Here is a 26,362-nt window from a genome sequence, read left to right on the forward strand (position 1 = left end):
GTTGTGTATTCTGAATTTTCCAAGCCTGCTTTATGTTAGTCATCCATTAATAACAGGTAAAAATAAGAAATAATCTGTAAATTGAGCCCAAGTAAAAATTCTTTAAAGGTCAAGGGTGTTAGCTAGGTCAAGGCATGCTTAGCTAACATTAGCATGCCTACAGCTTGCGTCTAAACAGTGTAACTTAATCCTAAATGGACAACAACATTTTTATTTACATTGACAACTTCATCGGCATCTTCAGGTGATTAATTTGCTCACTGGATAAGATGTTGTCGGAGATAAAAATGCTATTCATTTGTTCTTTATGACCTGAATTATATAAGACAGCTGAGGACATGACAGGAAAGGGAGACAGGGAGTGAAAGGGCAATAGCAGGAGTCAAACACATGGCCGTGGTCTCCCACGGTCTCACAGCCTCAGTATGTTGGGCGAATGCCCTAACTGAGCTACCTGGCCCCCATAACTGGGCTGTTTGGTGTTATAAATGTCCTGGTTGGCTTAGCATTTTACTAGTACCAGCCAACACTCAGTCGCTGCCTGCACCTGAAACTCCTTATCTATATATTTAGTACGCCACAACAGTGTGTTAGTTTTATTAGTATGTCTGGCACCTTAGTATGAAATGAATATTTGTGAACTGCAGACTATCAGTGGGGAAATATTACAGGTATGGTAACAACAACAACAGAACAGGAGTCCTGTGTTTCCTCTGCAAAACAAACAGCTGGTGACTGAATGACAGGCTGCAAGGTTGGAGGTGAGAGAGTTAGGGATTTTATTTAAAAAAAAAACAATGTTGAAATTGATAAGTTTAAACTTTTTTTTTTTGATAGAAATTAGTTTTTGTTATTACAGAGAGAGTGAAGTGCCGAAAAAGGGACCATTAGGTACCAAATTCAAGAAAAAAAAGACATTTGGCTGGTGAGCTTAACAGTATACTACTATACTAATTAATTTACTTCTACAGTCTTTGTAGGATAATATATTCAAACATCAACAACAGCTACAGAAGGAAACACTGAAAAATCATTACATGGAACCTTTTTTTTCCAATAGCTGCAAGCAAATGGCTGATAAAAAACTTCCAACACTATCTAGCACAACACACACACATGCACACATTTGTATGCACACAAGCAGATAAATAGCATGTCTCTGTATGGAGTGTGGGCAGTGCATTACCCCAGTTCTGGTATTGAACGAGGCCCATTAGCAGCGTTAATCTATGGATCTAATCATGATCATGAAATAGAGCACTGCTCCCATTCTGGCAGCATCAGGCGGAGTCATAAACTATGACACATTTTCTTCACATGACCCACCAGGCAAAACTGGGGTCATCTGGAGCCTGTTCCACTTCTTGGTAGGTCTAATTTATTTAACATGCAACATAATAATGAAAGGACTGTAAACGGAACGGGAAGACAAGGGAAACAAATTTTACAAGTGAGACGAGACGAGACTCCCACAAGGCTGTGAAAATGACTAAGACTATCAGTAACAACAGTGAAAACTTAACAAGGTCAAGCCTGCTACATAAGCAACGCATTTTATAAATGAAAAACGAGAGAAGTAATCCAATAAATGTGCTAGAAATAACACACATAGCAGGATTATACTGTATAATAACATGATATTAAAATGATAATAAAGTAGTGTGAACAGGGACAGATAAAGGAAAAATAACTTGAAATGATAATAAAATGAATTCCAACAAAAGACAAATCTTGCTCGAGGGCGCCTCAATGGCAGCTTCTCAGGGAGAGGAGACACACACGCACATCCAAACATCTCATTATGTTTTATTTTTCAGAGCACTGGTACACAGCGGCAGAAGGGCAGAGAGGCAGAACTAAGCAGAGAGTCGATAACACAGTGTGATGGCGCTGTGTAATTACAGCTAAATGATATCAGAATGGTCCAATAGTGAGAAATACACAAATAATGAATAACTACTGTATAATCAAAATCAATAAAGAAACAAATGAGAGCTGTAGGAGAGCTTTGATTCAAACTGGGATGCTTTAAAGGGATAGTTTGGATTATTTGAATTAGGGTTATCTATAGTCAGTGTTTTACCTACAGTAGACGCTGGTTGACACGCCCCCAGTTTGGAGAAACACACAGTGAGAGTCAGCATTGACTGTACGCTATATTTAAAATGTTTTCACCGCTTTACCTTGCTGTCAGACAGCCTTTTCAGATGGGAAACTATTGGCATTTTAAGCCAAATAATGATTTGGATTCACCAATCTCACGTAATAACGCAAACAAACTAACAAATTGAGGCAGGGGTAGAACTGCAACTCACGTCGTCGATTTCTCTTATGGACTTTGGCTGTCTGACAGCAAGGTAAAGTGGTTAAAATTCTAAATATTCTAAATATAGTATGCACTTCAAAAAATGTATTTTTTTTTAGGTTGATGCTTTTTAAGTGGCTAAAATACCTTTTGTTGCTGACCCTTTCCACGGCAGTTCATTGCTTAGCTTCCATGCCAGTGCTCCTCTCTGCTTATCAATAAGTAGCTCATACAAACCTACGTCAGATAATCCAGACTATCCTTTTTAATGGAAAAAATAAGTGAGGTCCACTGGGACATGTGATGGTGGAACTGTAATTACAGTCATCATGCTCGACAGTCTTTTTTTTCTCTCCCTCAAATCACTGTCAACCTACATACATATATACAAAAACACTGTATATGTAAAACAGCATACATACACCCACCCCACAACCACAGACACATGCACAACCACACACAAAAACACTTCTACACACACAGCAAAGCCTGTGCTCTGGTTCTAATTACTGCATCCAGTCACCATGTATTCCCTATTATACACATAGAGTGAACACCGTATCATGTCAGATCATATTACATCATAACGTAACAATAGGTAAAAGGAATCAGTTCACGAGATTAATTGTCAGAGGTAGTAATCATTCCCACCCTCTTATTCATAAAAACACTCACTGTTTCATGTCTCAACCAGTAATATCTCATTAGAGATTAATACAGATCAGCTCTTTTAATTAGCCATCCCACCCACACAAATGCTGATAAAAGCCTGTGATCTTGCCTGTTGTATGCTGGCAACAGTCTGTATAAATTGCACGTGTGTGTGTGTGTGTGTGTGTGTGTGTGTGTGTGTGTGTGTGTGTGTGTGTGTGTGTGTGTGTGTGTGTGTGTGTGTGTGTGTGTGTGGGTTCCCTGTAGTAAAAAACTGTCAGCTTCACTTCCACATGTAATCTTCATTGCTGTTTCATTAGGGAAGAAATGCAGAGGTACTGCATTGAATCAGCCCTGCTTCTGTGTGTGTGTGTGTGTGTGTGTGTGTGTGTGTGTGTGTGTGTGTGTGTGTGTGTGTGTGTGTGTGTGTGTGTGTGTGTGTTTATACAGGTCTGTGCATATATGCATGTGTGTATACATCAATACTCTTATTTGTGCTTGCCGCATCATAATCTGAGCTTTTAGGCATCTCTTTGTTTACAGTATCACTTTGAAGACGGCAGGAGTGTGTGTGTACGCGTGTGCGTAAGTGGATGTGATTGTGAAAGAGTGTGTGTTTGCATCTGTGATTCTCTGTGTACGTCTTCCGAGAGCTATATCATAATCTGGTTTCTATAAAGCATCACTTTCTATGTTTACCCTGACGTCACTTTGATGAGTTTTTCCTTCAGGGCAAGAAAAAAAAAGCACCACACATGGATACGTGCCAAAGCTCATGGAAATAAGCAGTCGTTTAGAGTCACCTCCATCCCAACACCTCAAACAACACCATCCTGATGGATGACAACGGGCCTAGAAAATAACTTCTTTGCCTTGAGGCTACAATGGTTGGCACATCCCAAAATTCATCAGACGCCTTCAGTATTTCAGCAGCCCTGCTGAAATACACCACAGTAGTACGAATCCAAAAGCAATCCATCTAAAAGATATACCAAAATGTTATCACAGCAGCAATGCTATGTTTGTGTTTCTACCCAGCAGCACCCTCCAGCTGACCGTTTGCGATAAACCATCTTTATTCTTAACAACATAAGCATTGTACATGAGGCTCTTTTATGAGAGATATTCATTTAAAGAGTTGTAAGATTTCACTCACACTCAATACTCAGAGAGGGTCTTGATTTAGCCCCTCCCTAACCAAAAAAACCACCAGCAAAAGTTTAAAGACCAAATCTACTCTGCTGTAAGCTGGAACTGCTCGGATATCCAGTTGACTAGTAACCAAGCTCTATGTTCAAGGCTGAAGAGCATGTCATTAAGTAGCAATAACTAAGGGTGCTTTTACGCCTACCTTGTTTGGCTTGGGTTTTCAAACTTTCTAATTTGATCTGAAACATAATTATAGGTGTGAAATCTCCCTCCAGCGCAAACAGCCAACCCTTGGTCCAACCGTCTGGCTAAAACTGAACCATGGCTCAGTTCTTTTCTCTTTCATGTTTTTTGGATTGTTGGGACTTTTGCAACACTTACAGAAAGTTCTGGCAGACTATCATGAGAACAGGATAAAAGGAAAAACTCAATAAAACAAAACATGCGACAGTAGCTCACGGGGAAAGGAGAGAAAATGTTTAACTGACATTGGATCCGATGACGGAGTTGGTTCAAACCAAAATTCTGATAACAACCAGCTTCCAGTGTGTAGTATTTATCCATTTCGTGCAAGTCTGTCCGGGTTGTTTAAAATGTTTGCAGCTCTGCTCTGGTATTTCTTAGATTTCCAGAGGTTGACACTCAAATCCAGCAAGTCAAGCCAACATTACCCAGGATGGCATTACATTGCTCAAACTCGTCAGTTAGTCCTCATCTTAAATGTGTTTTTCTCTTGCAACATGAAGTATAGTAAGTATGTAAGCTAAACAGCCAAACAGGGTTATATAAGAATAAAATAACTGTCTGATCTTACTTTTTTCATCATAATATTCTACAAGAGAAAAAACAAGTGCAAAATGTTTATTAAGATGTCTTCATCAATTGCCGACTTTTTGTCGGGGATCAGCCAGAGACAGCATTTTCAACCAACTCGTGGAATTACGCTAACTTAATTAGCTAAGTGGCTACAGCTAATGCCACCGGTTGTGTGCAAAAAAAAATGAGAAGCCTGTGATCGTCTACTTCTGTCTGAAATCATGGACTCGTTGATTGAAAATTACTGTATAATGAATTGCGATGATAAATCCATCATTGTAAAATGTGCACAGTATGTGCCACTGGAGAATGGAAAGCTTGTTTCACCCCTGTAGCTCAGCTGGTAGAGCGTGCAGACCATGTACTGAGGATTTCAGTCTTCTGCAGCAACTTGGCTAGACTCCAGCCTGTAGCCCTTTGCTGCGTGTCATCCCTTCACTCTCTCTTCCCTTTTACTGTCTCTACAGCTGTCCTATCATAATAACGGCAATAAAGCCTGAAACATTCCGAAAAAAGGAGAATGGAAAGCTTGATGGGTATTGCAAAGTCACTAAGGGGGGTGGGACTTTACAAATTACAGGTATAACACTTTGTGTTGTACTCCCTGCTCCACAAAATCATCATGTACCATCCATACTCAGCAAAGACACAGTTCGAAGTCTTAAAAACATCTGATAAAAACTTTTAACTGTCTTATGCTCTTAATTAGAAAGCTTCAAGCTGTTGTGTCATCAGTTTTATTTCCTTCCATGCCACATTCAGGTTATCCGTTGCTGCCGATGCTGTCCATCAGTCAAGGCTAGACGTGGCTAACAGCTAGCTAAGTGGTGCTAATTGAGCTCGGGTCCTGCAATAATAGTTTCATTCAATGGAAAGTCATTCATCAGCACTGTTCTCAGCCAGCGGAGAGTGAGAGGAGAGAGGGGAAAGAGGGACACTACATTCAGAAAGAGACGGATAGATGGACAGATGAGGTGACGGAGGGGAGTACCAAAAGTTTAAAAAAAAAAGACAGAGACGGGACGGGTGAATGAACAGATCGCATCCATGTTTACTGGTCAAATAGCTTTCCATTCAGCCATGACTAACAGTTCCCAGCTGATTGTGTCTGACACATACACAAACAGATATACACCGTATTCTATATTTGGCAACATACTGGCCAACATGTTCATGCTCATGCATTCAGTATTTTCACTCTGAGCAATTCATATCTGTGCATGTATGTTTGTGTGGTCTGGACTACAAATGAGTCACCGCATAAACAGATGTGCACACACACAGCATCCATACCAGTGGGAACCTGCAACAACATACATGTTTTGCCTTCAGCCTGCATCTGTCCTGCAATAGTGCACAAGTGGCCACATGGTCAATGATTCCTGCTATTCTGCTAGTCCATTTTTAGCCACTTAAAGGGAAAGTTCAGTGTCTTTGAAGTGTGGTTGTTTGAGGTACTTATTGATCGTCAGTGTATTAGCTACAGTAGATGGCGGTCCGCATGCCCCTAGTTTGCAGATATAGAGAGGAGTACCAGCACAGATGGTAAGCAAGGTGGACTGAGTCAGCAACAAAAGTTAGTTTAGCCTCTTAAGAAAAAGCCCCACCAAAAAAAGTCAATATCAGTTTAAATGTAGGCTAAATTTATGATACATTCCTCACTTTGTTTTGCTGTCAAACAGCCTTTTCTGATAGGAAGCTGCTGATATAGAAGCCTCCAAACTCTCCAAACCAAACTCCATAGGCAAAATCAGGAATTTTTACCTCGCAGAACACGAGAGTTGCTGGTGTACCGCTGTGTTGATTGGTTTGTTCGTTTGTGTTGTTGAGTGACTTCGGTGTTTTAAATAGTGTGTCAAATAATCTGGTGATAGCTCTAATTCACCAAAGTCACAGAATAACACAAACAAACAGGTCAAGGCAGCAGTAGAGCAGCAAATCCCATGATCTCTGAGGTAAAGTTTGGTTGGTTTGTAGAGAGTGATACTTGGCTCATATAACGGTGTTTCCCCACCAGAAAATGCAGTGAAAAAGCTGTGAAAATATTCTAAAGATAGTATGTGCTAACTGATACTGATTTTTTCAGTAAGTTGCTAAACCACTTTTTGTTGCTGACACTGTCCACAGCAGTACATCGTTAAGCTACCGCCATCTACTGTAGCTAATAGCTAATACACTGACTATCAATAAGTCATACAACCCCGCATCAAATAATCCAAACTATCCTTTTAAGTGTAGCATAGTTCAGTTCACCTAAATTTAACACTTCATTCAGAGTATTGTTCTATTTTTTTCTGTTAAAAAAGCAAACGCTGAAATATATCAGTCAACATTTGAAAAATACACACGAAATAAATTTGAATGATTTGTTTCCCCCTTCAAGGTACAACAGTGATTTTTCTATAACTATTCAGCCCAACCGAGCTTCTTTTTTTAAGCTGTCAATCACAGAATAGGCATTTTTCATATTGTGGATATCTCAGTTTGAAATAAAATTCTTTGACTCTGGTCCTTGGAGCTTTCTTTGAGCTGTAATAGTATGCGAGTCAAACTGCCTTCAGGGCTACCTTCATTCATTTGCTTTCCTCATGTGTTTCTCATGCATTGTGTTGTCTTCGTGCCCTTACCTTTCGCACTCGCTTTTTCTCTGCTCTCCAGTTAACCTCAGTCTCTGTTTACTGTTTTGATTTTATTTTAAGTTTTTTTTTCTGATAAGCGAGACATTTTCCTGTCCACCGCGGGGTTTTTATGTCTCACTTACATTGATTATATTTAATCTTTCGGAGTTTTCCTATCATTACCATGTAACAAACCATGCACTGGCGGTCAAGTACTGATCACCCGTCACATTAACAGCTAAATAAAAACCACAGTCTCTTCACAATGCTGTCACTGGTTTTACCCTCTAAACTCACACACACAAACCCAGCCACACACACACACACACACTAACATAACCAGCCATACAAGGACAGAGCAATTACCAAGTAAATGGCAAATTTAGCATGACACATGGGTCAGTGCTCTCCACTGCTGCTTGTCAGCCCCCTGTGTGTCTGTGTACTACATACTCGTGGTGTGTGTACAGGATAAAATGAATGCTTGTAACCCCACAGCCTCAGCCTACGAACTCAACACTCCTTGATACACAAACCAACACACACATCTGTAAATCTATGGGTTAGAGGTTGGAGTTCAAAGGTCAAACCAAGAGCCAATCAATCAATAGACAGTCACACTCTTTCATGTTACACTGTCAATGCAGTTAATTTGACTGTGGTCGGAATCAGATACTAATGTACTGTTCATACAAGTATGATGTCAAATTGAATATGTGGTCAGTTTTAACAGCACAGCATGTGGAGCCAACAGTGGTATTGTGGTATATGGTATGGTATATGATATACAGTCTGTGTTTTTTTCCCCTCACCCCACCTCCTCCCCAGAGTCAAGGAAACCCATGCAAGCTACAGGAACACTGCAGGAGCGCAAGACGGGTGCAGCATCATAAACTGGCAATAATAAGAATGGATAAGTCTTCCAGTGCAAGCCGATCAGCTGTTTATAACTGTCAGTTATCTTGCAATGTAAAACAAAAACCCACTGCTCTGAAAATACACTCTGGAGTTTGAGTTCAGTGACTGCCTGCCTTACTTCCTGAAAAACTCCTTTAATATTTTGCTGAATTTAACCATTTGAAACATCTACTCCTTCTTAATGATTTGCTACGATTCATAAACAGACACTTACTCATTCAGCGAACATTCTGCAATAATTTGAACTTTGAACACAAGTTAGGGGGCTAGAATAGAAATATCAATGGAGGATATCACAGCAGTGGTGTTGTTGTAAGAAAAGCAACTATTTCTACTTAGTATGTTTCCCTTCCTTCTCTGGTGACTATTTTATGATTCTTTTCCTGTATCCAGACTACATATTTCACCTTTGAGGTTTAACAGCAGCTTGAATGCTTGGTGTTGCATTACCATCTTTTTGAAGAAGTAACTACTACAGTGTCTGCGTGGTCAGAGTTCCTTCAGATGCAATGTATTTTTGGAGAAATGCAAAATAAATAATATTTAATAATTTTAAGCATTTTAAAATAATACTATAGATGTTATGGGGTAATTTGTGATAAACTAAATTTTCATTCAACGGTAGCTTGGACTGGTAATGTTATTATTCAAAATATAGGTTTTATGTCCTTGACGCAGAATAATAACAACCACTTCAGATATTTTCCCCATCTCTAAATACTCTGCACAAACGTAATAAGCTACCTGGCAGCACACAGGAGAAAAGGAGTGGATGTGTGAGATTCACTCCTACCTTTCTGCAGTGGAATACGCCTTTCTCTGACACATCACCGCCAGCGAACTGCTTCCCGGTGCCATTTCCTGTTTGATCTCCCACGCGACAAGGTTGCTGGGTTTCACAGCCAGGAAGTTGATGCCTGACTGGAACCACACCCTGCAGAGAGGGATGAAGGAAGAAACAAAGGCAGAGAGAGAAAAGAAGGCGAGGTTAATCTAAAGTTCACACGAGCACATCATAAACAAAAGAGGAAAGAAAGCTGAGTTGTCACAGTGACAGTTAGGGGGGAATTTGCTTAAAATTGAATTTGCTTCGCTTGGAATTTCCCTGCCCCGATTTTCTCGCTGATTTTCTTTAATCCCCGATACGTGCCGTACTCTCTTTGTATAAAAAGTCTTTTAAAATTGATTCACTCAGCATGGGGCCACCTCCCACGGTATGTTTTGGTGGGAGAAGACAAAGGAGTGACAGCAGAAGCTCTTATAAAAGTTAATATTTTTCACCAGAATAAGTGCTGCATGGAGGATGAATCAAATGTATGCTGAGATGGAGATTATATCTAATACACAAAATGTGATTCTGCTAATGAGAAAGGGAATACTGAACAGCCCATTTAGGATTTTAAGGGCTTTGTTTGTGTTAATTCTGTTGATTTTGGTCCTTTCACACCATCTACTTCACACCTATTTCCACTTTCCTTCTCAAATATTTATTCCTCTCACCTTCACTCTCCACTCAATCATTCTTTCCTCAATATTTTGCAGAAATATACATTAAATCTTCTACCTGTCCCTCACATTTTTCCATCCCTCATTCTCTACATTCTCCAATTTTCCTTTCTTCTCTCTCCAGCTAGATTACCACCATTCATCTCTGCCTTCCTCATTCCATTTTTATTATGTACTCTCTCTTCCTGTCCTGTCATTCATGTTTTTTTCCTCCTCTTTTCCGAACCCTCTCTTCTTTTTCATCCAGGTTTTCCTTTAATCTGGATTCTTTCCTTCTCCTTTCTTCTTTTGACTCTCTCTCTCCCTACTTCCATATTTGCTTCAGTTATATGTTACATTTCAAACCTTTCCTTTCCATTTTCCGCACTCGTAGAAATAAAGGTGATAAATAGAACCACAAAGGATCCTTTGGCTTGTCCTCACATGAGAAACCTTTTTAGCTCCTGGTAGAACCTTTTATAAAGGTTCCACTAGGGACCTTTTCAGGCCCTTTTCCACAAAATAAGCTTGAGGTTCTTGAACTGTTTCCATTTAAGATCCTTGGAACCTTGAGGATATCCCAAGGTTTCAAGGTTTCACCTAGAATCTGCTGTGACAGGTTCTACAGAGAACCCTTCTATGGTGTATTGTTTCCACCCAGAAATCTCTTTGGTGGTTCTATCCACATCCTTATCCTAGAGCTCACCCAGGAGGTTGAACCTAGAACCCTTCTATATTCCAGTGATCCCTATTTTCAAGAGGGTTCTTAGTGGAACACCCTTAACAAACCTTTACTTCAGAAAAGCAGTCTTCAAAGCAACAGCTTTTGGTAGAACCTCAGCCCTTCAGGAAGAACCATTTTGAAACCCTTATTTCTGAGTGTATTGTTCCCGTCTTTCCCTTCCAGATGTCCTCCTTGTTTCCCACCTTTCTCATCATTCCCTGGTCGCTCTCTGTTTCCCCTTTATTTCGTTATCAGGTCTCCTCTTTCATCTCTTTTCCTCACGTCCTCTGAAAACTTTTCTTCTTCCTTTCATCCTTCCCTCTGCGATTTCCTTCCTCCCTCTCTTCCTTCCCTACTTACCTTATACTCCATCCCTCCCTCAGCCCCTCCTCCATCCTTCAATCTCAAGGCATCCTATGGTTAATCTCTTTATTTTCTTTCTCTCCCTCTCCCTCTTTCTCTAATCCGTCCCGGTGTGTTTTGTTCTATTTATCACCTTGACTAGACCCTCCCTCAGTTTATTAACACACTTTATAGGCTCACGCATGCAAGCTTGTTTACTGCTTTTCTTATTAACACGCATACAATAGTCTCTGGCAAGCTGCTATGCAAATACCAACACAGACATACTCTCTAATAAACTTTTTCCACTACGCAGAGAAAAAACTGCCAATCCTCTTTGTCTCCTTTCTCATTATTACTTGCTTGTGTTTGTCTCGCTTCATGTCTTGCCAAAAAACTGCCTGCAAATATGTCATGGAGGTCCCTTGCCGCGCTCTCTGTACATGTGTTTGTGAGTACAGTATATGCACATGTGTGTGTGCCGTAAAATAATCTAAACAAGATGCTTTTTGGTGCTTTGGCACAAGGGAACAACTCTCTAGTGAAAGCTTGAAAACCCACTTTTTTCTGTTTCACTCTGAACTAATTTTCCTGTGTGCATATATAAGGAGGAAAAAATGTTCCCTGGTTGACCATTGTTGTGTGTTGTTTTTGTGCTATGGTTAAGAAAAATGTGGGGAAAGGAAGCACGAAGTTAGAAAAAAGTACTTTTTTACAAGTGAGGCAGTACACACATTGTTTGAGTCGAGGGTGTGCTGATGTTACAAAGTAAAATGTGTGTGTGCAGTAACAAAATAACGGGCGGTCCCCTAAAAACTCCTCTTTTATTATTCAACAGCTGAATGTTACATAAAATTAACTCTCTCGAAAACTCCCAGCCATTGTTCTGCTCGCTCTGCTCCTTTCTTTCCATCCGTCTCTTTTTCTGTCTCCTCTATCTCCCCGCCTCACCCTCTCCTCCTGTTCACTCTGTCCTCCCCCTCAACCAACCCAGAATTGAAGATAATCCACTTCAAAGGAAAATTACTGCACCCAGGCCGTGGCAACAAAAGTATGCAATGCAAAGCAATGAGTTAGGAGAGGGAAATAATAAATTAAAAAACAAACAAACAAATAAACAGGTGATATCATGTGAATTAAAGAATGACAAGAATGGGGTATGAGGGAACGGACGTGTGTGCCCGAACACCGGCTGAGAAATCAGAGATTCAGAGATTTTTAGATGACAAGGTTGTGCCAAAGACGAATCATAAATAAAATATACTGGGAAAAAAATGAATAAATAAAACTTCCCCAGCACTCCTCCATCAGAAATGTGAGAGCACAAACCTCATTCTTGGTAATGTGATATCAAATAACGCACTGTCTTGACGAAAATCTTAAAATTCATACAAAACACATTTAGAGATGCATTCCCTCAGTACAACCACGCCAGAACTCGAGCTATGACAGACATGAAACTGCAACCCACATTAGCCCAAAGCCACCACTATCACACAAAGTAGAGGCCTGTCAGTGAACATTTGGACACTGACTGCCAATGATTACAACAGGCATATTATCTGAAGAGTGACAACCAAACCCTGAAACAATTATCTAACTGTCAAAAGTGGCAGAAAATAACTATTTTCTTTGCAATAGTAGGGTATTTCAATTGGACCATTTCAGTGCAAATCATGGTGGACAAGACAATAACATTTGGGTGTTTCCTCTTGATATCACTTGTGCTTATTTCTTGCAGCTTCACTGCAATGAGACAGTCCTCAGCAGGGAGCAGCATTGTAGTTTCATCCAACGCTTTATAAACTCTGCATTTTCCTGACAGGCGACTTCTTCCCGTGATGCGAGGGGTCGTACAAAATTACTACGCTTAATGTGAAATAAGGATGAACCTCAAGAGAATTATTACTCCACTCTGCAGTTCCCCATCAGCTCTTTGAAGCATTTTAGTGTCTTTCAGCTCGTTGTTTTGGTTTTACAGCCCACAACTTTACTGTTTTAGTTAACTCTCACTGCTCTCATCAAGCTGTTTTCCATTGAATGCTACCTGCACAGCACCAAACAGTAGACAGAAAAAGTTAGCAACCATCTGGTGAAAATAATGGAGCATTTAGCAGCTGAAGAGCCAGATATTTCTCTCAGGAGATGGTGGAGACCAAAACAGTGCCAGAAGGAGAGTGAGCCTTACCAGAAACAATATCGCCAGGGCAGGGAATACAGTACTGCAGTGGTTTTCTTGCTGGGTTTAGTCTAATTGTTTCCTCTAAGTTTTGGCAACAAAAGCTGGGAGACTGTCCTTAGTCTCACTGTAAAGATCACTGTAAATTCATCACAATGTACTGTGATGGCTCTAAAATCCTGAGGTCAAAAGTGTTGGTTCGGTCAAAGGAAAAGGAGTGAATTTAAAACAGAGTGGGGCTTTTAGGCACAAGTGAGTCTGCAGCTTTTAGTGGTTTTCACTTTCCCCCTAAAATTCAGAGATGACGTTTGAGGGAAAAGGTGGATTGACTTTGCATGTCTGGACGATGAACGCACATAACCACAACACTCACACACACAGTCACATATGCAAGAAAACACAGCGACACTGCTGTCCCATGGTGCATCTGTCAGAACTTTGGTATGTGTGTGTGTGTGTGTGTGTGTGCGCATGTCTGTCAACAAGCAGGATGATGGACAAGGCTGCGTCCCTAAGCTGCTTCTGTCAGATCTGTGTACAGCAACAGAGCCTGACAAGTGTCTGTGCGTCTTTCTTTCTCTGTCTGTCTGGGTTTTTTTTTTAGGTAATGCAGGAAGACAAGGAAAACTTATCCCCACACACCCTCTCGCTTACACTTAGCTTTGTTCATCTCCCTCAGTTTTTATCAACCTTTGTTTTATTTTTCACATTAGTGATGCTGCTGTCTTAAAATTAGATGACTGATGTGTAATATAATCTGTCTGATAAACCAGTTTCCCCATCGTTACCTAATTTTGTTCTGAAAATTTAAAAAGTGCCTTATGTACATAAAAAATATTAAAATCTCACATATAAAAATGTGAACATTTTCAGTGTTCTGAACTCAAAACTTTAGGAAACACTTTATCTGAAGGAGTGTGCATTACACTGTCATAACCATGTCATGACACCTGTCACGAACATGAAAGAGTCTTTATGAATTATTGAGATTTGATTGTTTAAGATATCTTTGTTATGAAGCTTGACATTAACCAAGATGACCTAATTTGTCTTTGTCATGACAACTTGACATTATCAAATTTAAAGTAACCTTACATTATACTATCATGTGTGGTTGGTTTTGACATTGGCTATCATATGACTGTTATAAGTATGTCATAAATAGTTCCCTTGACCTCAAGTAAAATGATACATTTTGGACTTCATGTTATCGTAACATAAACATTATTGGCTTGGTTAATGTCAAGTTGTCATAACAAGGGCATCTCAAACAAAGTCAACTTTGCATTAAGAGTGACATAACTGACCAAATGACACTTAATGACAACAGCCATAAACATTCAAACGGATGTTCATTACAGGTGTCATGACATGGTAATGACAGTCTTATACACACTCCTTCAGATAAAGTGTTGCCAAACTGTATTTACACCAGGAGCGTTAACTGGCCATCTATTTCTCCCTTGTTCCCTGGGTGACACTCATACATTACACACTCTCACAGCTACAGTCTGCTCCTGTTGGCCATTGAGTAGCTCACAGAGCATTACAATTGATTTTCTTTTCCTTTTTTTCTGGAGCAGTGCCTTGTTTATAGGCACTTCAACACTAGTTTTCCAAGTGGAAAAATAAAGAGTAAGACTCGGTGGAGAGAAAAGGCAATAGGGCATTATGCCAAAAAGCTACGCCATAAATAAGTTTCCCTTTTGCTGTTTTAAATCACAATCGAAAGTTTAAATCCAGAAAGTGCTGCTGTCATTGTGATGATGTCTCCTTTTTTGAGTCACTTTTATATGTCCCAGAGGGTTCCTTTGCCTCATTTATGCAGACTGTACCACTTTCTCCAAAAGATATTCTGAAATTTCTGATTTTGCTTCTGCTGGGTGATTATAGTACAAGACATTGCATATATATGCCAAAAAAATCCAATTGTGGAATAGCTGTCATCATTTTAAAGAAAAATATCCACTTCAAAGCATTTATTGAGTAATGTAATGTTTTTTTAAAATGCCTTTCACTCACCTTGTAAGATTTACCAAATATATTGTTAACCCACATTTTTATTTATTTAACTTAACACAAAAAATACCAAAGCTGACAAAAATTGGAGCTGAATAGAGGGCAGGAACAAGAGGAATGTGAATGAAGCAATGCATATTTATAGCTTAGCCTTTCCACACAGGACTGGTGACCCAGGAAAGCAAGCAATGTACGCCAGAAAAAGATAACAGATTGTTCTGTTGGAGAAACACTTAAATCCAATTAATTCCCTTTACACCTAACCCTATCATTTAACTACTCTTTACACATCCGCAGCTGGTTTAAAACCTTTCATTCTCCAATGCAAAGAAAGAAGGAAGAAACGGCAGGATTCATAATAGGTAACTGTATTCCTATCAAGAGGTGAGAGCTAAAACTGTATCTGCCTCTGGTTTACACACTCACACACACACACACACACACACAAATTCACATCCAAATCTTGATCAAAAATACACACTCACTCACTATCTTTCTCTTACACGAAAGCACAATCATTCACAGACACAAGGTCACACAGACCTGTGAGTCACATGTATGTCTCTGTGTGAGTAAATCACTGCAGTGATAGTCGTAACTCTGGACACTGGGTTTCATTGAGGACCATCTGATGTTCGAAGGACTGATTTACACACAGCAGAGAGACGGAGGAGAGGATATACAGAGAGACAGACGAGAGTGTGAGAGACAGGCAGGGGAGGGGAGGGGGCGTGAACACAGGAGAAACATGGGGAGGAAGGAATAAATGGACAGGAACCACAACCTGGAGACTGATTCTAAATTCAAACAGTTGAGACGTCAGACACACTTACACATTAATATGCTACAATGCTGGTGGTGTGTTCTGTCAATGACTCGTGAAGGTCTGTAACGAAACAAAGTTCAGTTTCACTTTTTTATTTGGTCAGGAAAATCTAATCTTAACTTTGGTTAAATAGCACTTTTCAACAACAGATCTAAAATGCTTTACAGGGGGAAGAAAAAGAGAAATTAAATTAAGAGAAAATTAAGGGAAAGACTGAGAAACAAAAAGGGATTTAACATGCTTTTTAAAAAGAATGTACCCAGTTTGTTTCATTCAGCTGCAACTAGCAAATCATGACTGTTTTGGTTCTGAAATGTTAGTTTTAAAGTCTGAGTATTATAGATCCAAGACAACATTACATAAGAATGAGACTCGAAGGAAAAGTCACAATTACAAACCTGTCTGCTACTTCAGCACCACGGACAGCTCCATGGATTTTCACTGCTTACAGCCCTTGATGCAAGGGCCCCAGTCCTCTCATCACTGTCGTGCTAATGATGACATTAAAGTTCACCCTCTTGTCTTACGTTGCTTTATACAAGACCTCAGCAATAAAATAAAAGATAAAATCAAAATGTATTCATATTGTGGGCCAGTTTGCTCTCAAACTTTTTCTGAGTGTTATTTCTGTTTCCTTGGAAACACATCTGACTAATGATGCAAAAACTGGAAAACAATCAGTCATGTCAGAAGAACTCCTATGTAATGAAACCTAGTTTACTACTCTGGCAAGTAGCAGACTAATCAACTGACAAATCAAAACAGTCGATTTCTAGTTCCTGTTAAGTCAGCCAGGCGACTTGAGCTAACACTAATGCTTTTGAGAGACAGTGGAATTTCCCAGACTGAATAAATACCACACAGACAAACACAAAACAGCTTTACAAACTCAATCTTGTTCTAACTAAGATAGCTGCAGCAGAATAATTTTCCACGGCAGGATTGTTGGTGGGATTCATAGCCGAACGTCATCTTCACCACAAACAGAAGGACTATGGGAGCTATTGATGGGATGGTGTTGTTAAGTGCCTGTGGCCATTTGTTGGAGCAAGAATACAAAAGAAAAGGCTGAATGCAGCAAGTCAAAATGCTGAAAAACAACAAATCCTACATCAGAACGACATGATTCTGGTTCCTCCTTGAGGAATGAGTGATTATTCTCTCACTAATCTGGTCTGCAGTATTTTCACTCAGTCTTTTATTATTGGCTTAACTTGCTTGGAACCTCGACCAAGACTTTACCAAAAAAGTACCAGGTACTATCCACAAGTTTTGCCATTGGAAAACCAAACAAGTTTCATTGTCTATTGTGCAATAATTACCTGCAAAACCATGGAAGGATAGCTGAATGATAAATGCCTGTTGTGGGCACCTACAGTGGCTTCCATTCAGGTTCTTTTTAGCTTCTTTAAATGTTTTATATCCTGTGAAACTTTGTGTCTCCACATCGATGTAACCTCTGCAGATGCCTGCTGTGTGTTAAATTTATAGACTTCAGGGAACCTCCCATTATAGCTTAAGCCCTTGTTGCTTGAAAAGTGTGTGTGTTTAGAGCCTGTTTAGAGCCTGTGGGCTTTAAAAGGCTAAAAACTGACAGATCTCTTCAGTGAGAACACAACTCCAAGGGCTCAGTGAGTCTACCAAGGCTTAAAAGTGGTTTGGATGTGTTATATCAACAAGCATCGAGTTGATATACGTTTAAAGATAGAAAAGCAGATCTTGAGCCCTCAAGGTTTATGTGCTCCTCTTGTTTGCATTATATTGATGTTCCTTTTTTGTGAGTGATGCTGCAGCAGAATAAAAGTAATAATTTCAAGTTTATCAAAGTTGAGGGTAAAAAGTAAGATAAAATTAAGACCTGCAGCAAAGCTTCAAACCAATTCCCAATCTGCATAAAGTGACATTATAAACTTTGTGTGCTCTAATCTATGATGGCTGCTTATGTGGAGGATGTAGGTACAAAGATGCTCCTGGTAGTAACCTGTCTTGGATGTGAAAGGGAAGGTGGGTTGTGTTACATCAAGTATTGCACAGGTGTTATCACAGGGGCATCTCCTGATTAAATCTGACTCACAGAGCCTGCAATAGACTCAGCTGTAAAGTAGCTGCTGTCAACAATGATAAGACACAGGCAACCGAAATCAATCTGACCCATATTATTGTCGTTGTATCACTACTTTGAACAACCGAAAACATGATCATGATATTTTCTAGGCTCTTTTTCATGTAAGTGGGATGTCTGTGTTAGTATTCCTTAAAATAAAGACTGAAATACCTTCAAGTCGAGTCTCAAAAAGCAGGTTGCTGCTATACTTCACCCTCACCTTCCCTGCTGTCAGTCTGGGTATTTGTTTTCTCTTTTCTTTGCTCTTTCACCTCACTTTTCACCTGTTCAGCCATCTGTTGTCGGAAGAAACTGCCACTCTTGCAAGTTTCTCTCATTATAGTTTGAAACTAACTAAATTAGGAACTTTATATCACGTTTACATTTCCACCTAATATGAAGAACTTTTTTTATATTTTGGGGGGCTTACAAGCCATTAATTTATAGGACAGCTGAGGATATGACAGGGAAGGGCTAAAACGAGTTGGGGTATGACATGCATCAAAGGGCTTCAGGCTGTAGTCAAACTCGTGCCCACTGCAGAGGACTCACAAGTTCAGTAGACTGAATTGGAAAAGACAAGTTTTTACAATTTTTTATGCAGCTGCACTGGAGAAAACATGTTCACAGTGGGTTTTTTAATTGTGCAACTATGATTTAAACAGGCAACAAGGATTCATCATATATGTCTCAGGGGTCTCAAGAGAGTTTTAACTCTCAAACAATGCATTGTGGGAAGTCTGCTGAGATGCTGATCATGTTTCTGTAGAAACTTAGTTTAATGAGTTGACTGAAATCATCATCTCAAGTCAAACTGCTTCAAGTTAGAGGACCTCAAGTCTATAAATTCTAGACACTAGAAATTTTAAGTTTAATTAACTTAAACAAAAAAGTGTTTACTGACATTAAGTTAATGAGAAATGTTTAGTTGATTACCCATCTCTTGATTTTTTTTTTCAGTGCAGTAAGGATGCAGGGAAAATTTCTACAGTTCCTACAAAGATTTGTGGAAAAGACAAAAAAAGCTGAACTCTCATAATGTGTCAAAAGTGTGTTAATGATCACAGTCTATCAGAATACAACACATAGCACAAAAATTCATATCTATTTCTGGTATTTCTGGTAGCAAAAGCCCTCTTAAAGCACTCTCTTGTTAACTGTGTTCATCTTAGAGGACATATTTCAAGAGATTAATCATACCCTTCAGCTATCATCTTCAAAATACAAAGCAGAAACCTGCGGTATGAATGGCAATGCACTTAGAAGTACACACATAAAACCATAGTGCCTATGCTTTTCATCAATCCATGAAAAAATCCCTTTTCCTCTCTTGTGAGCTTGTTCTGTCTTTTATAATAGTATTATTCTACAATGATCCGTAGCTCTGAGCTTTGTGCTCAGTACTATTGTCTTGTATAATATTCAAGGAATTTAAGCTTAATCTACAGATGCACTCATCGCCATGCCGCTCTGGATGAAAGTGTCAGCTAAATGCCTAAAATGTAAATGCAAAATGTAAATGCAAACCCAAAAGGCATTCTTCTCAAAACAAAAGAGCAGACCCCGAGCCATATGCTATGTGTCACAAAACGTTGCTGCATGTACAGCAGCAGATGTGTCTAAGAGGCAAAGTAAAAGAAGACATATTGTTCGCCTGAAGTTACTGCTGGAACAGATGTTTTTGAGCAAAGACGCATTGGAAGGATACTGTAAGGGGTGCTGTAGAGGTCCAGTGATTCTTATGTGTAAATAAAGCAGTGTAGAGATAAAATTCTGACGTGTCCAATATATTTAAAATAAGGTAACAATCAGTTACCATGTGTCTGGTACCTTCCGATAAAAGGTATTATTTACACTGGGGATGCTTTGAAATAGCCAATTTGTCCTATCAGTTTTTACAAGTCAGTCACTTTCACTTTTTGTCCCATAAATAAATAAAAACTTCCTGCACCAGGAAAGGCTGATGAACAAATGATGCTTTGTAAATTGTTCATTTCCACAAAAAGTAAGCATACAATGAGTCACAACTGGTCGAACTTGACTCATGAACTCTTGTGACCTCTGTTTCCCAAATATATTTGACACAATAACATAGCTTACGTTCTTTTCCTTTAGTTGTCTCTGGTTGATCTTATTTTAGGGCAGTGATATTAGATATTGTAATCACTGGGCTGACTGACATGCACTGCCCCTTTCTACAGTATTTGGTATTGTTCGATTAATTCCCAAAGTGTTCCAGCTGTAAATGTGACGGACTGACTTTTAACCCGAGACTCCACCAGGCACCTCGCCTCTGCGAGAACAGACTCGGGGCACATTCTCCATGGAGCAGAGCGGAGAGCCACTTCTGAGGCACGCTGCAGCACTTCTCGTGGAATTACAAGCCAGCACACGACGTAACCATGCCCGGTGGAATCAAGCTGTTACTTGTGCTGCTGATGTTGTTTTGCATTTCATATTGAGTGTTTTCATATTGTCACCTCTGTAGTAGCCTAGGCTGTGCTCATTTGATGCTCTGTCATGCAATTTTTATCTGATCAGCTACTTAGACCTCAAACCAATGCCCCCCGCATTACATTGCCTAAAATCACATATGTAGAACCATTTAAATAATGTCCTTGTCATCTAAAATCTTGTCCACACCACTTTTCAACACAAAGATTGATAGAAGCTAAAGCAAAGCAGCACTTCTAGCATCAGAATGTAGTAAATATCTGTACATCTGGATGATTCTTAAAACCTGTTGTAGGAGGCAACATCTCTTTGTAATGGAAAACTATGATTTCACATAGAAAATATTATTCATGATTAAAAAGTTTGCTAAGATTGCCTATAGTTTATTCTGCCATCCTCGTTGATAATTCAGCACTTAAGGAAACAGCACAATAAGTAAAATGACAGCCGTTCTTTTGAGGCGCAGACAGATGTTCAACAAAATTCAACACACCACCTGGATATTCCTCAACACATTCTGGAGGAGCTGCCGCCATTGGACATGAGTGGCATTTAAATGAGTCAACTGTCAGATCATTAAAATCTTGTTTTCTGCTTTTCCTGCTTTTTGAGAGGCAGAGGCAAAACAATCTGTTGTTGTGATTGTAACACTGAGAAGAAGAGGCAGGGGCACTTTTTTTTTTTTTTTTTTTTTTTTTTTTTACAGGTGACAAGCTGTCAACAAATCGAAAAGTTGTGAAAGTGATTTCAGTAACAAGGTCTTTACAAGTTCCAAAGTTGGTGGTATAACAAGAAGTTCTCCACCTGTGATCATGCATAATTCTTGGCTCATTAGATTACTGGCACATCATGGCTGAGATTAAAGTTAAATCAAGTTTGATTTAGTCTCACTTTTCATCATTTTAAAGGGCTGGTTAAGGTCTTTAATAATACAAAATCCATTATGTATGTAAATAGATAAAACAAACAATAAAAGGCATTTATAGTTTATTCATACTAGGTTATATAAGACTCTTTCTGACGAAAAGTATACATTAATATGTTAGGATAATTCTTTTTCTGTTCATATGGAAATCATCTGGAGAAAGGTCATATTTTTAGTAGGGATGATAATGATTAATCGATAATCAATTATCAGTCATTTGCATTAAAATTTAATCAATCTACTATCAAATAAAGATCTGAAATAGACTATAATGCTGTCAGAGAATATCCAACATTTTACTGTGAAAATAAAGCTTTGATTGATGGGAAAAAAAAGGATTTGGTACTGCATGTATTGGTACTGTTTCACAAGCAAAATCTAGGTTTTTGTGATTACGATTAACCCAATAACTGCTTGTTAATGTTACCAATAATCGATTAAGAACGTGCTTAAAATTTGCAACCCTGATTTTAACCATTTTTTGGTATTCCTTATAGTTTCTTGCAATGGGATGTAGGATTCGTAGTTTAGCGCTTCACTAAAACCTGAATGTATGTACTTTTTGAAGTTGGCGTGATGGACAGATTGGAAGGCAAGTGTTTAAAGTTTGAAATGAACAGGTGGCATAGTATTTGAAGAAACGGTGAGACAGATGGGGAGCTGTATGTTTAGAAATTTATAATAAACAGTTGTTAAACATTTGAAAGAAGGATGTAAAACAGCTCTGTTTTGTTGGTCACAGGTCAAACGTGTCTCTCTATGAGAACATCTGTTGTATCACGCTACCCAGAATCTTCTTCACTGTTTTTTACTTTGAATTTCTCTCCCTCCCTCACTCTTTCCTTTGAGGGCCTTTAATTCACTAGTTCATTCCTGTGGTCTCTCCTCCTTTGTTGTCTTTTCATCCGGTCTTTCATTTTTTGTCCTTCTGCCCACTCTTACACTGACTTTTTTTTTTCTCTCCTTTAAAACCACCGTTCACTCTCATCTTTCTTTCTTCCTGTGCATCATTCTCTGCACTCTCATTTCCTCTTATAATACAAATGTAATATCACCCAACAAAACCTTCCATGAGCAGCTTCTGTAGCAGCAACAGTAACCAGAATTTAACAGCCTTCTTCATTCCTTTTATCACATTTCTCAAGACTGTCCCCTCCAAAGACAACTTTTGTTGTGTGTTAAAATGCCTAGCAAGGATAGTTCCCATTTGAATATACAAATCTGTGTGAAACAAAGGTAGAAGTAGCAGCAGTCAACCATTTTTTTGTTGTTGTTGTTGTTTTGACAATGATAGCAATCTTTCCCTAACCTTAATAAAAATGAATTTTACCCCTAAACCAATCCAAACCTTGACCACTGAGGTAGCAGATAAGAAAATGCTTATATGGTTTGTTTTTGTAAGGCAGTGTCAAAGGTCAATATAGCCATTAGATAAGAAAACTCTTATATGTGTTGATTTTGAAGGCAATGAATGTGTTTCTATCTACCTGTTTTCTGCACCTATTCAGTTTGCTCTTTAGAAACTTGAATGCACACAGAAGAAAATCAAAAATTAGTTAAAATATCTCAAAAAAAGTTTCAACATTTGGCTGAGGTGGAAGAGTTATGTGGGAACAAACAATAATCTGTTTCATGATTAACTGCGATAAACTTCCAGATGATTAGTATTGGTTTCATATTTCAATTATTGTGATAACTCTGCTTGATTCCCATGCAAAACTCACTGAAAATAATGTCCAGCATCAACCGATGTTGGCAACATTCTCCTGGATGCAGGCACAGCAGAAACAGGGGTTTCTTTTAATTATATCATCTTATTATGCCCACAATGGTTTAATCCCACCCAACTGGAGAGTTGGCACTACTGACTGTTTATCTTGATGCACCAAACTCCACCAAACTCCTCTCTAAAGTGCTCAGCTCATTTACTCTGGCTGCTTTGTATTTCTTTAAACCAATCACAGTTGTCTTTGGCTGTGCAAAGCCCAAGATGCAGCTTCAAAATAGTGTCGGGGGGAACTTGTTTCGGTGGAACAATTGCATGTCAGGAGGTGAGCCCTGGCATTAAAAAGGCAAAATCCCTGCGAAATCCCCAGGTTGTTTATGTTCGTACTGTTAGCGACCAGGTGCTAACTTGCCATTTTCAACGTTGCAAATTCAGAGACTGTTGTTTCCAATAGTGACGGAGCCTTTGAAAACACGGACAGGGGACGCTGCCTGAAACATAAAGGAAGGAACATTTTCTGAAATAAGAAATTGCACTCATTTGTTTTTCCTTTTGCTGATCTTCTGGAAATTCAGTTGCCTTTGTCACTGAAGATGAATTTTCTGATTGCAATGGATCTGCAAAACCAATATCATGGTATCGTTTTCGCTCCATTTCCCACTCACCATGGTGATACTAGCATGCCAAACAGTTGTCTAATGTTTTACATAATGGGATATTACAAAGGTTTTTTTGCCATCAGAAAGACAAATGTGTGAAAAGTGTAAAATGTTATCGTTTCAGCTGACAGACTCCAACCCGGCAGCCACAACAAAGACATGACAGACTGATGTCCATCCCCTGACTGACAATTCCAGACTGAGTAGGCACACAGGCCAAGTGTGTACTGAGTTTGATTTTTTTTAAATTATATCTTGAAATGAAATTACCTTTTCTGATAAGGAGTAAGAAAGCACCCCCCCAACCACCCACCAACATAACTACACACACACACACACTCTGCTGTCTCTTTGGCTGTCTTTCTCCACAGACAGACTCTTCCTCTCCCTGAGCAGCTGGCTCCCAGTTATATAAGTTTACTGCAAAATAACTATTGTGTAATAATGATGAAAGCTGCTGGAGAACAGGAGTGTGTGTGTGTGCATGTGTCTGCTTGTGTTTTTGTGTGTGTTTGATTCAGCGTACAGTAAACATGTGACTTTCCTTACACTACATGCATCTGTACTCAATGTATGGCTTCTTATACATGCCTGTGTGCACACATGTTGGCCTCGCTTGTGCGTTAATTATGCACGAGTGAGAGAAATGCCTTCTGCTCCATACTGGTCTTGTTTTTGCACTACTGCTCAGAACAGGCCCCGGCACCACCAGCCCTGCAGGAATAGCCATTATAAAAGTCATGCATCCATCCTTCATCTGTCCTGCATAGTACTAAAGGCCGTCTTAAAAGACAATAATCTGCAGGAGTTTGATCTGGGTGATTGTCAGTAAAAATGACAAACATTTAGCCAGCTGCTGACTTCCTAAAACTGATTTCCTGACTGATGCTTTGTGTTCCTGTTTTGCAGGAGACCTGCCAATGCCGTTAGAGTTTTTCACAAATAAAGGGTGACACAGTTCATTCATTTCCTTAATTACAAAGTATTACATCAGCCGTAAACTGTTATTTATGATTTCCAGCTAAATAAGGAGAGCAAAAAGTAACTTTAAGCTTTACAGTGGATTCATACTGTATGCACCATGTGAGCTCCTTGGTCCAGAAGACAGCATTTTGAGAGTCAGCATGGTTATGGTGATGGTGTGGAGCATGACTATTAAAAGTATGTGTACTGTACTGTGAAAGGTGTGGAAGTCAATGCAGCTTAACTCCAGAGAATTGTCCTAAGGCAGCTGTCAAGCACAGCTGTGTAGCAGTAAGCTAACCACTGACCATGACTACAGTATGACTAAATTAGAAATACAGTGACACTGTGGAATAAATTCTTCTCTATGCATTCTGTGACAGTTTGACTGTAGGTCATATTGAATGAAGTGCCAGTCAGGTTGAGGGCACACAAAGTAAAGTGAAAGTCACATATATTTTTGTCAAACATTGTCAGAGAGACAATACATGACAACCTTTTTCCAAACAACTATTGTCTTTTTGTTTGTTTGTCTTGCTTCTTTTACCATACGATAAAAGTTGACTCAAATGAAAGGAAATTCATAGTAATTCATATGGTACGTGATTAATGTTTGTCTCAAAAATTAAACAAACTTTCAAATGATCTCACTGATGTAACTGGCCTTTCTTAAGTCCTGTACCTTTTTGCTCTGTGCAGAACAAAAGGGCGGGGCTAAGGGAGGGTCAATTTTCTCTGTATAAGTGATCACTGTCACAAATTTGGTGTGTGTAGGTACAGTCAGCATCAGAAGTTATAAACCTCCCTAAGTGACCAGTCATGTTCGTGTTAAAAAGTTGTCAATAAACAGTAAACGGTGTTGAGATAGGCTTTCCGTGTGGGGCTGGTTTCGATTCCCAGCATGAGCATGGATGTCCTCTGAGCGCTCTGGTTTCTTTCCACAGTCGAAAACACATGCAGGTTAGATGACTCAGAATCATTTTCTAGGTGTGTTAGCCCTGCAGACTGGAATCTTATTCATCCAGTGCATGGTGGTTTGGATCTCAGCCTCCCAGAACTTAACGGAGTAGGAGATGGTAGAAAATAAATGAATGAATGATTGAAAAACATTAATGGATAGATGGATGGATAATGGATGAATAATAATGGATGGATAAAGAGCATATCTTAGGTGAAGGTTGTCAAAGTTTTGAATAATCTTCACACAAAAAGGCTTAATACAGCGGTAAGATCCTTTAAATGTAAAATCAAATATTTTCAAGGTTATAAAAAAGAAATATTGTGAATGCAGTTTGAATGCAAGGGATACAAACCTTGCTGATTAACTTCAAGATTAGATGTGACCTGAGGGCACTGCTATGAAAATGTAAAATCAGCAGGAGTTGACTAACAAATTATTGACATAAAACTGAATGGGCTGCATATATAGTTGTTTGTATCCTATAAATGATTAAGCTTGATGTACCTTAATAAAAGTCTGAGTCACCACACTTTGTCTG

At 39.2% G+C, this 26,362-nt stretch overlaps 1 protein-coding gene across 2 annotated transcripts in view; it reads right to left on the minus strand.

Moving 5' to 3' along the window:
• Window positions 1-26,362, minus strand: part of LOC146320253 (transmembrane protein 132C) — a 356,926-nt gene that overhangs the window by 139,376 nt on the left and 191,188 nt on the right. For both annotated transcript variants that reach the window (XM_084728448.1, XM_084728447.1), the window contains exon 4: window positions 9,251-9,391. In XM_084728448.1, coding sequence (XP_084584574.1) covers window positions 9,251-9,391 — 141 coding nt within the window. The remainder of the gene's footprint in view (window positions 1-9,250; window positions 9,392-26,362) is intronic.

Source organism: Lutjanus erythropterus, chromosome 10 (assembly GCF_056507025.1).
Source record: "Lutjanus erythropterus isolate fLutEry1 chromosome 10, fLutEry1.hap2, whole genome shotgun sequence".
NCBI lineage: Eukaryota > Metazoa > Chordata > Actinopteri > Lutjaniformes > Lutjanidae > Lutjanus > Lutjanus erythropterus.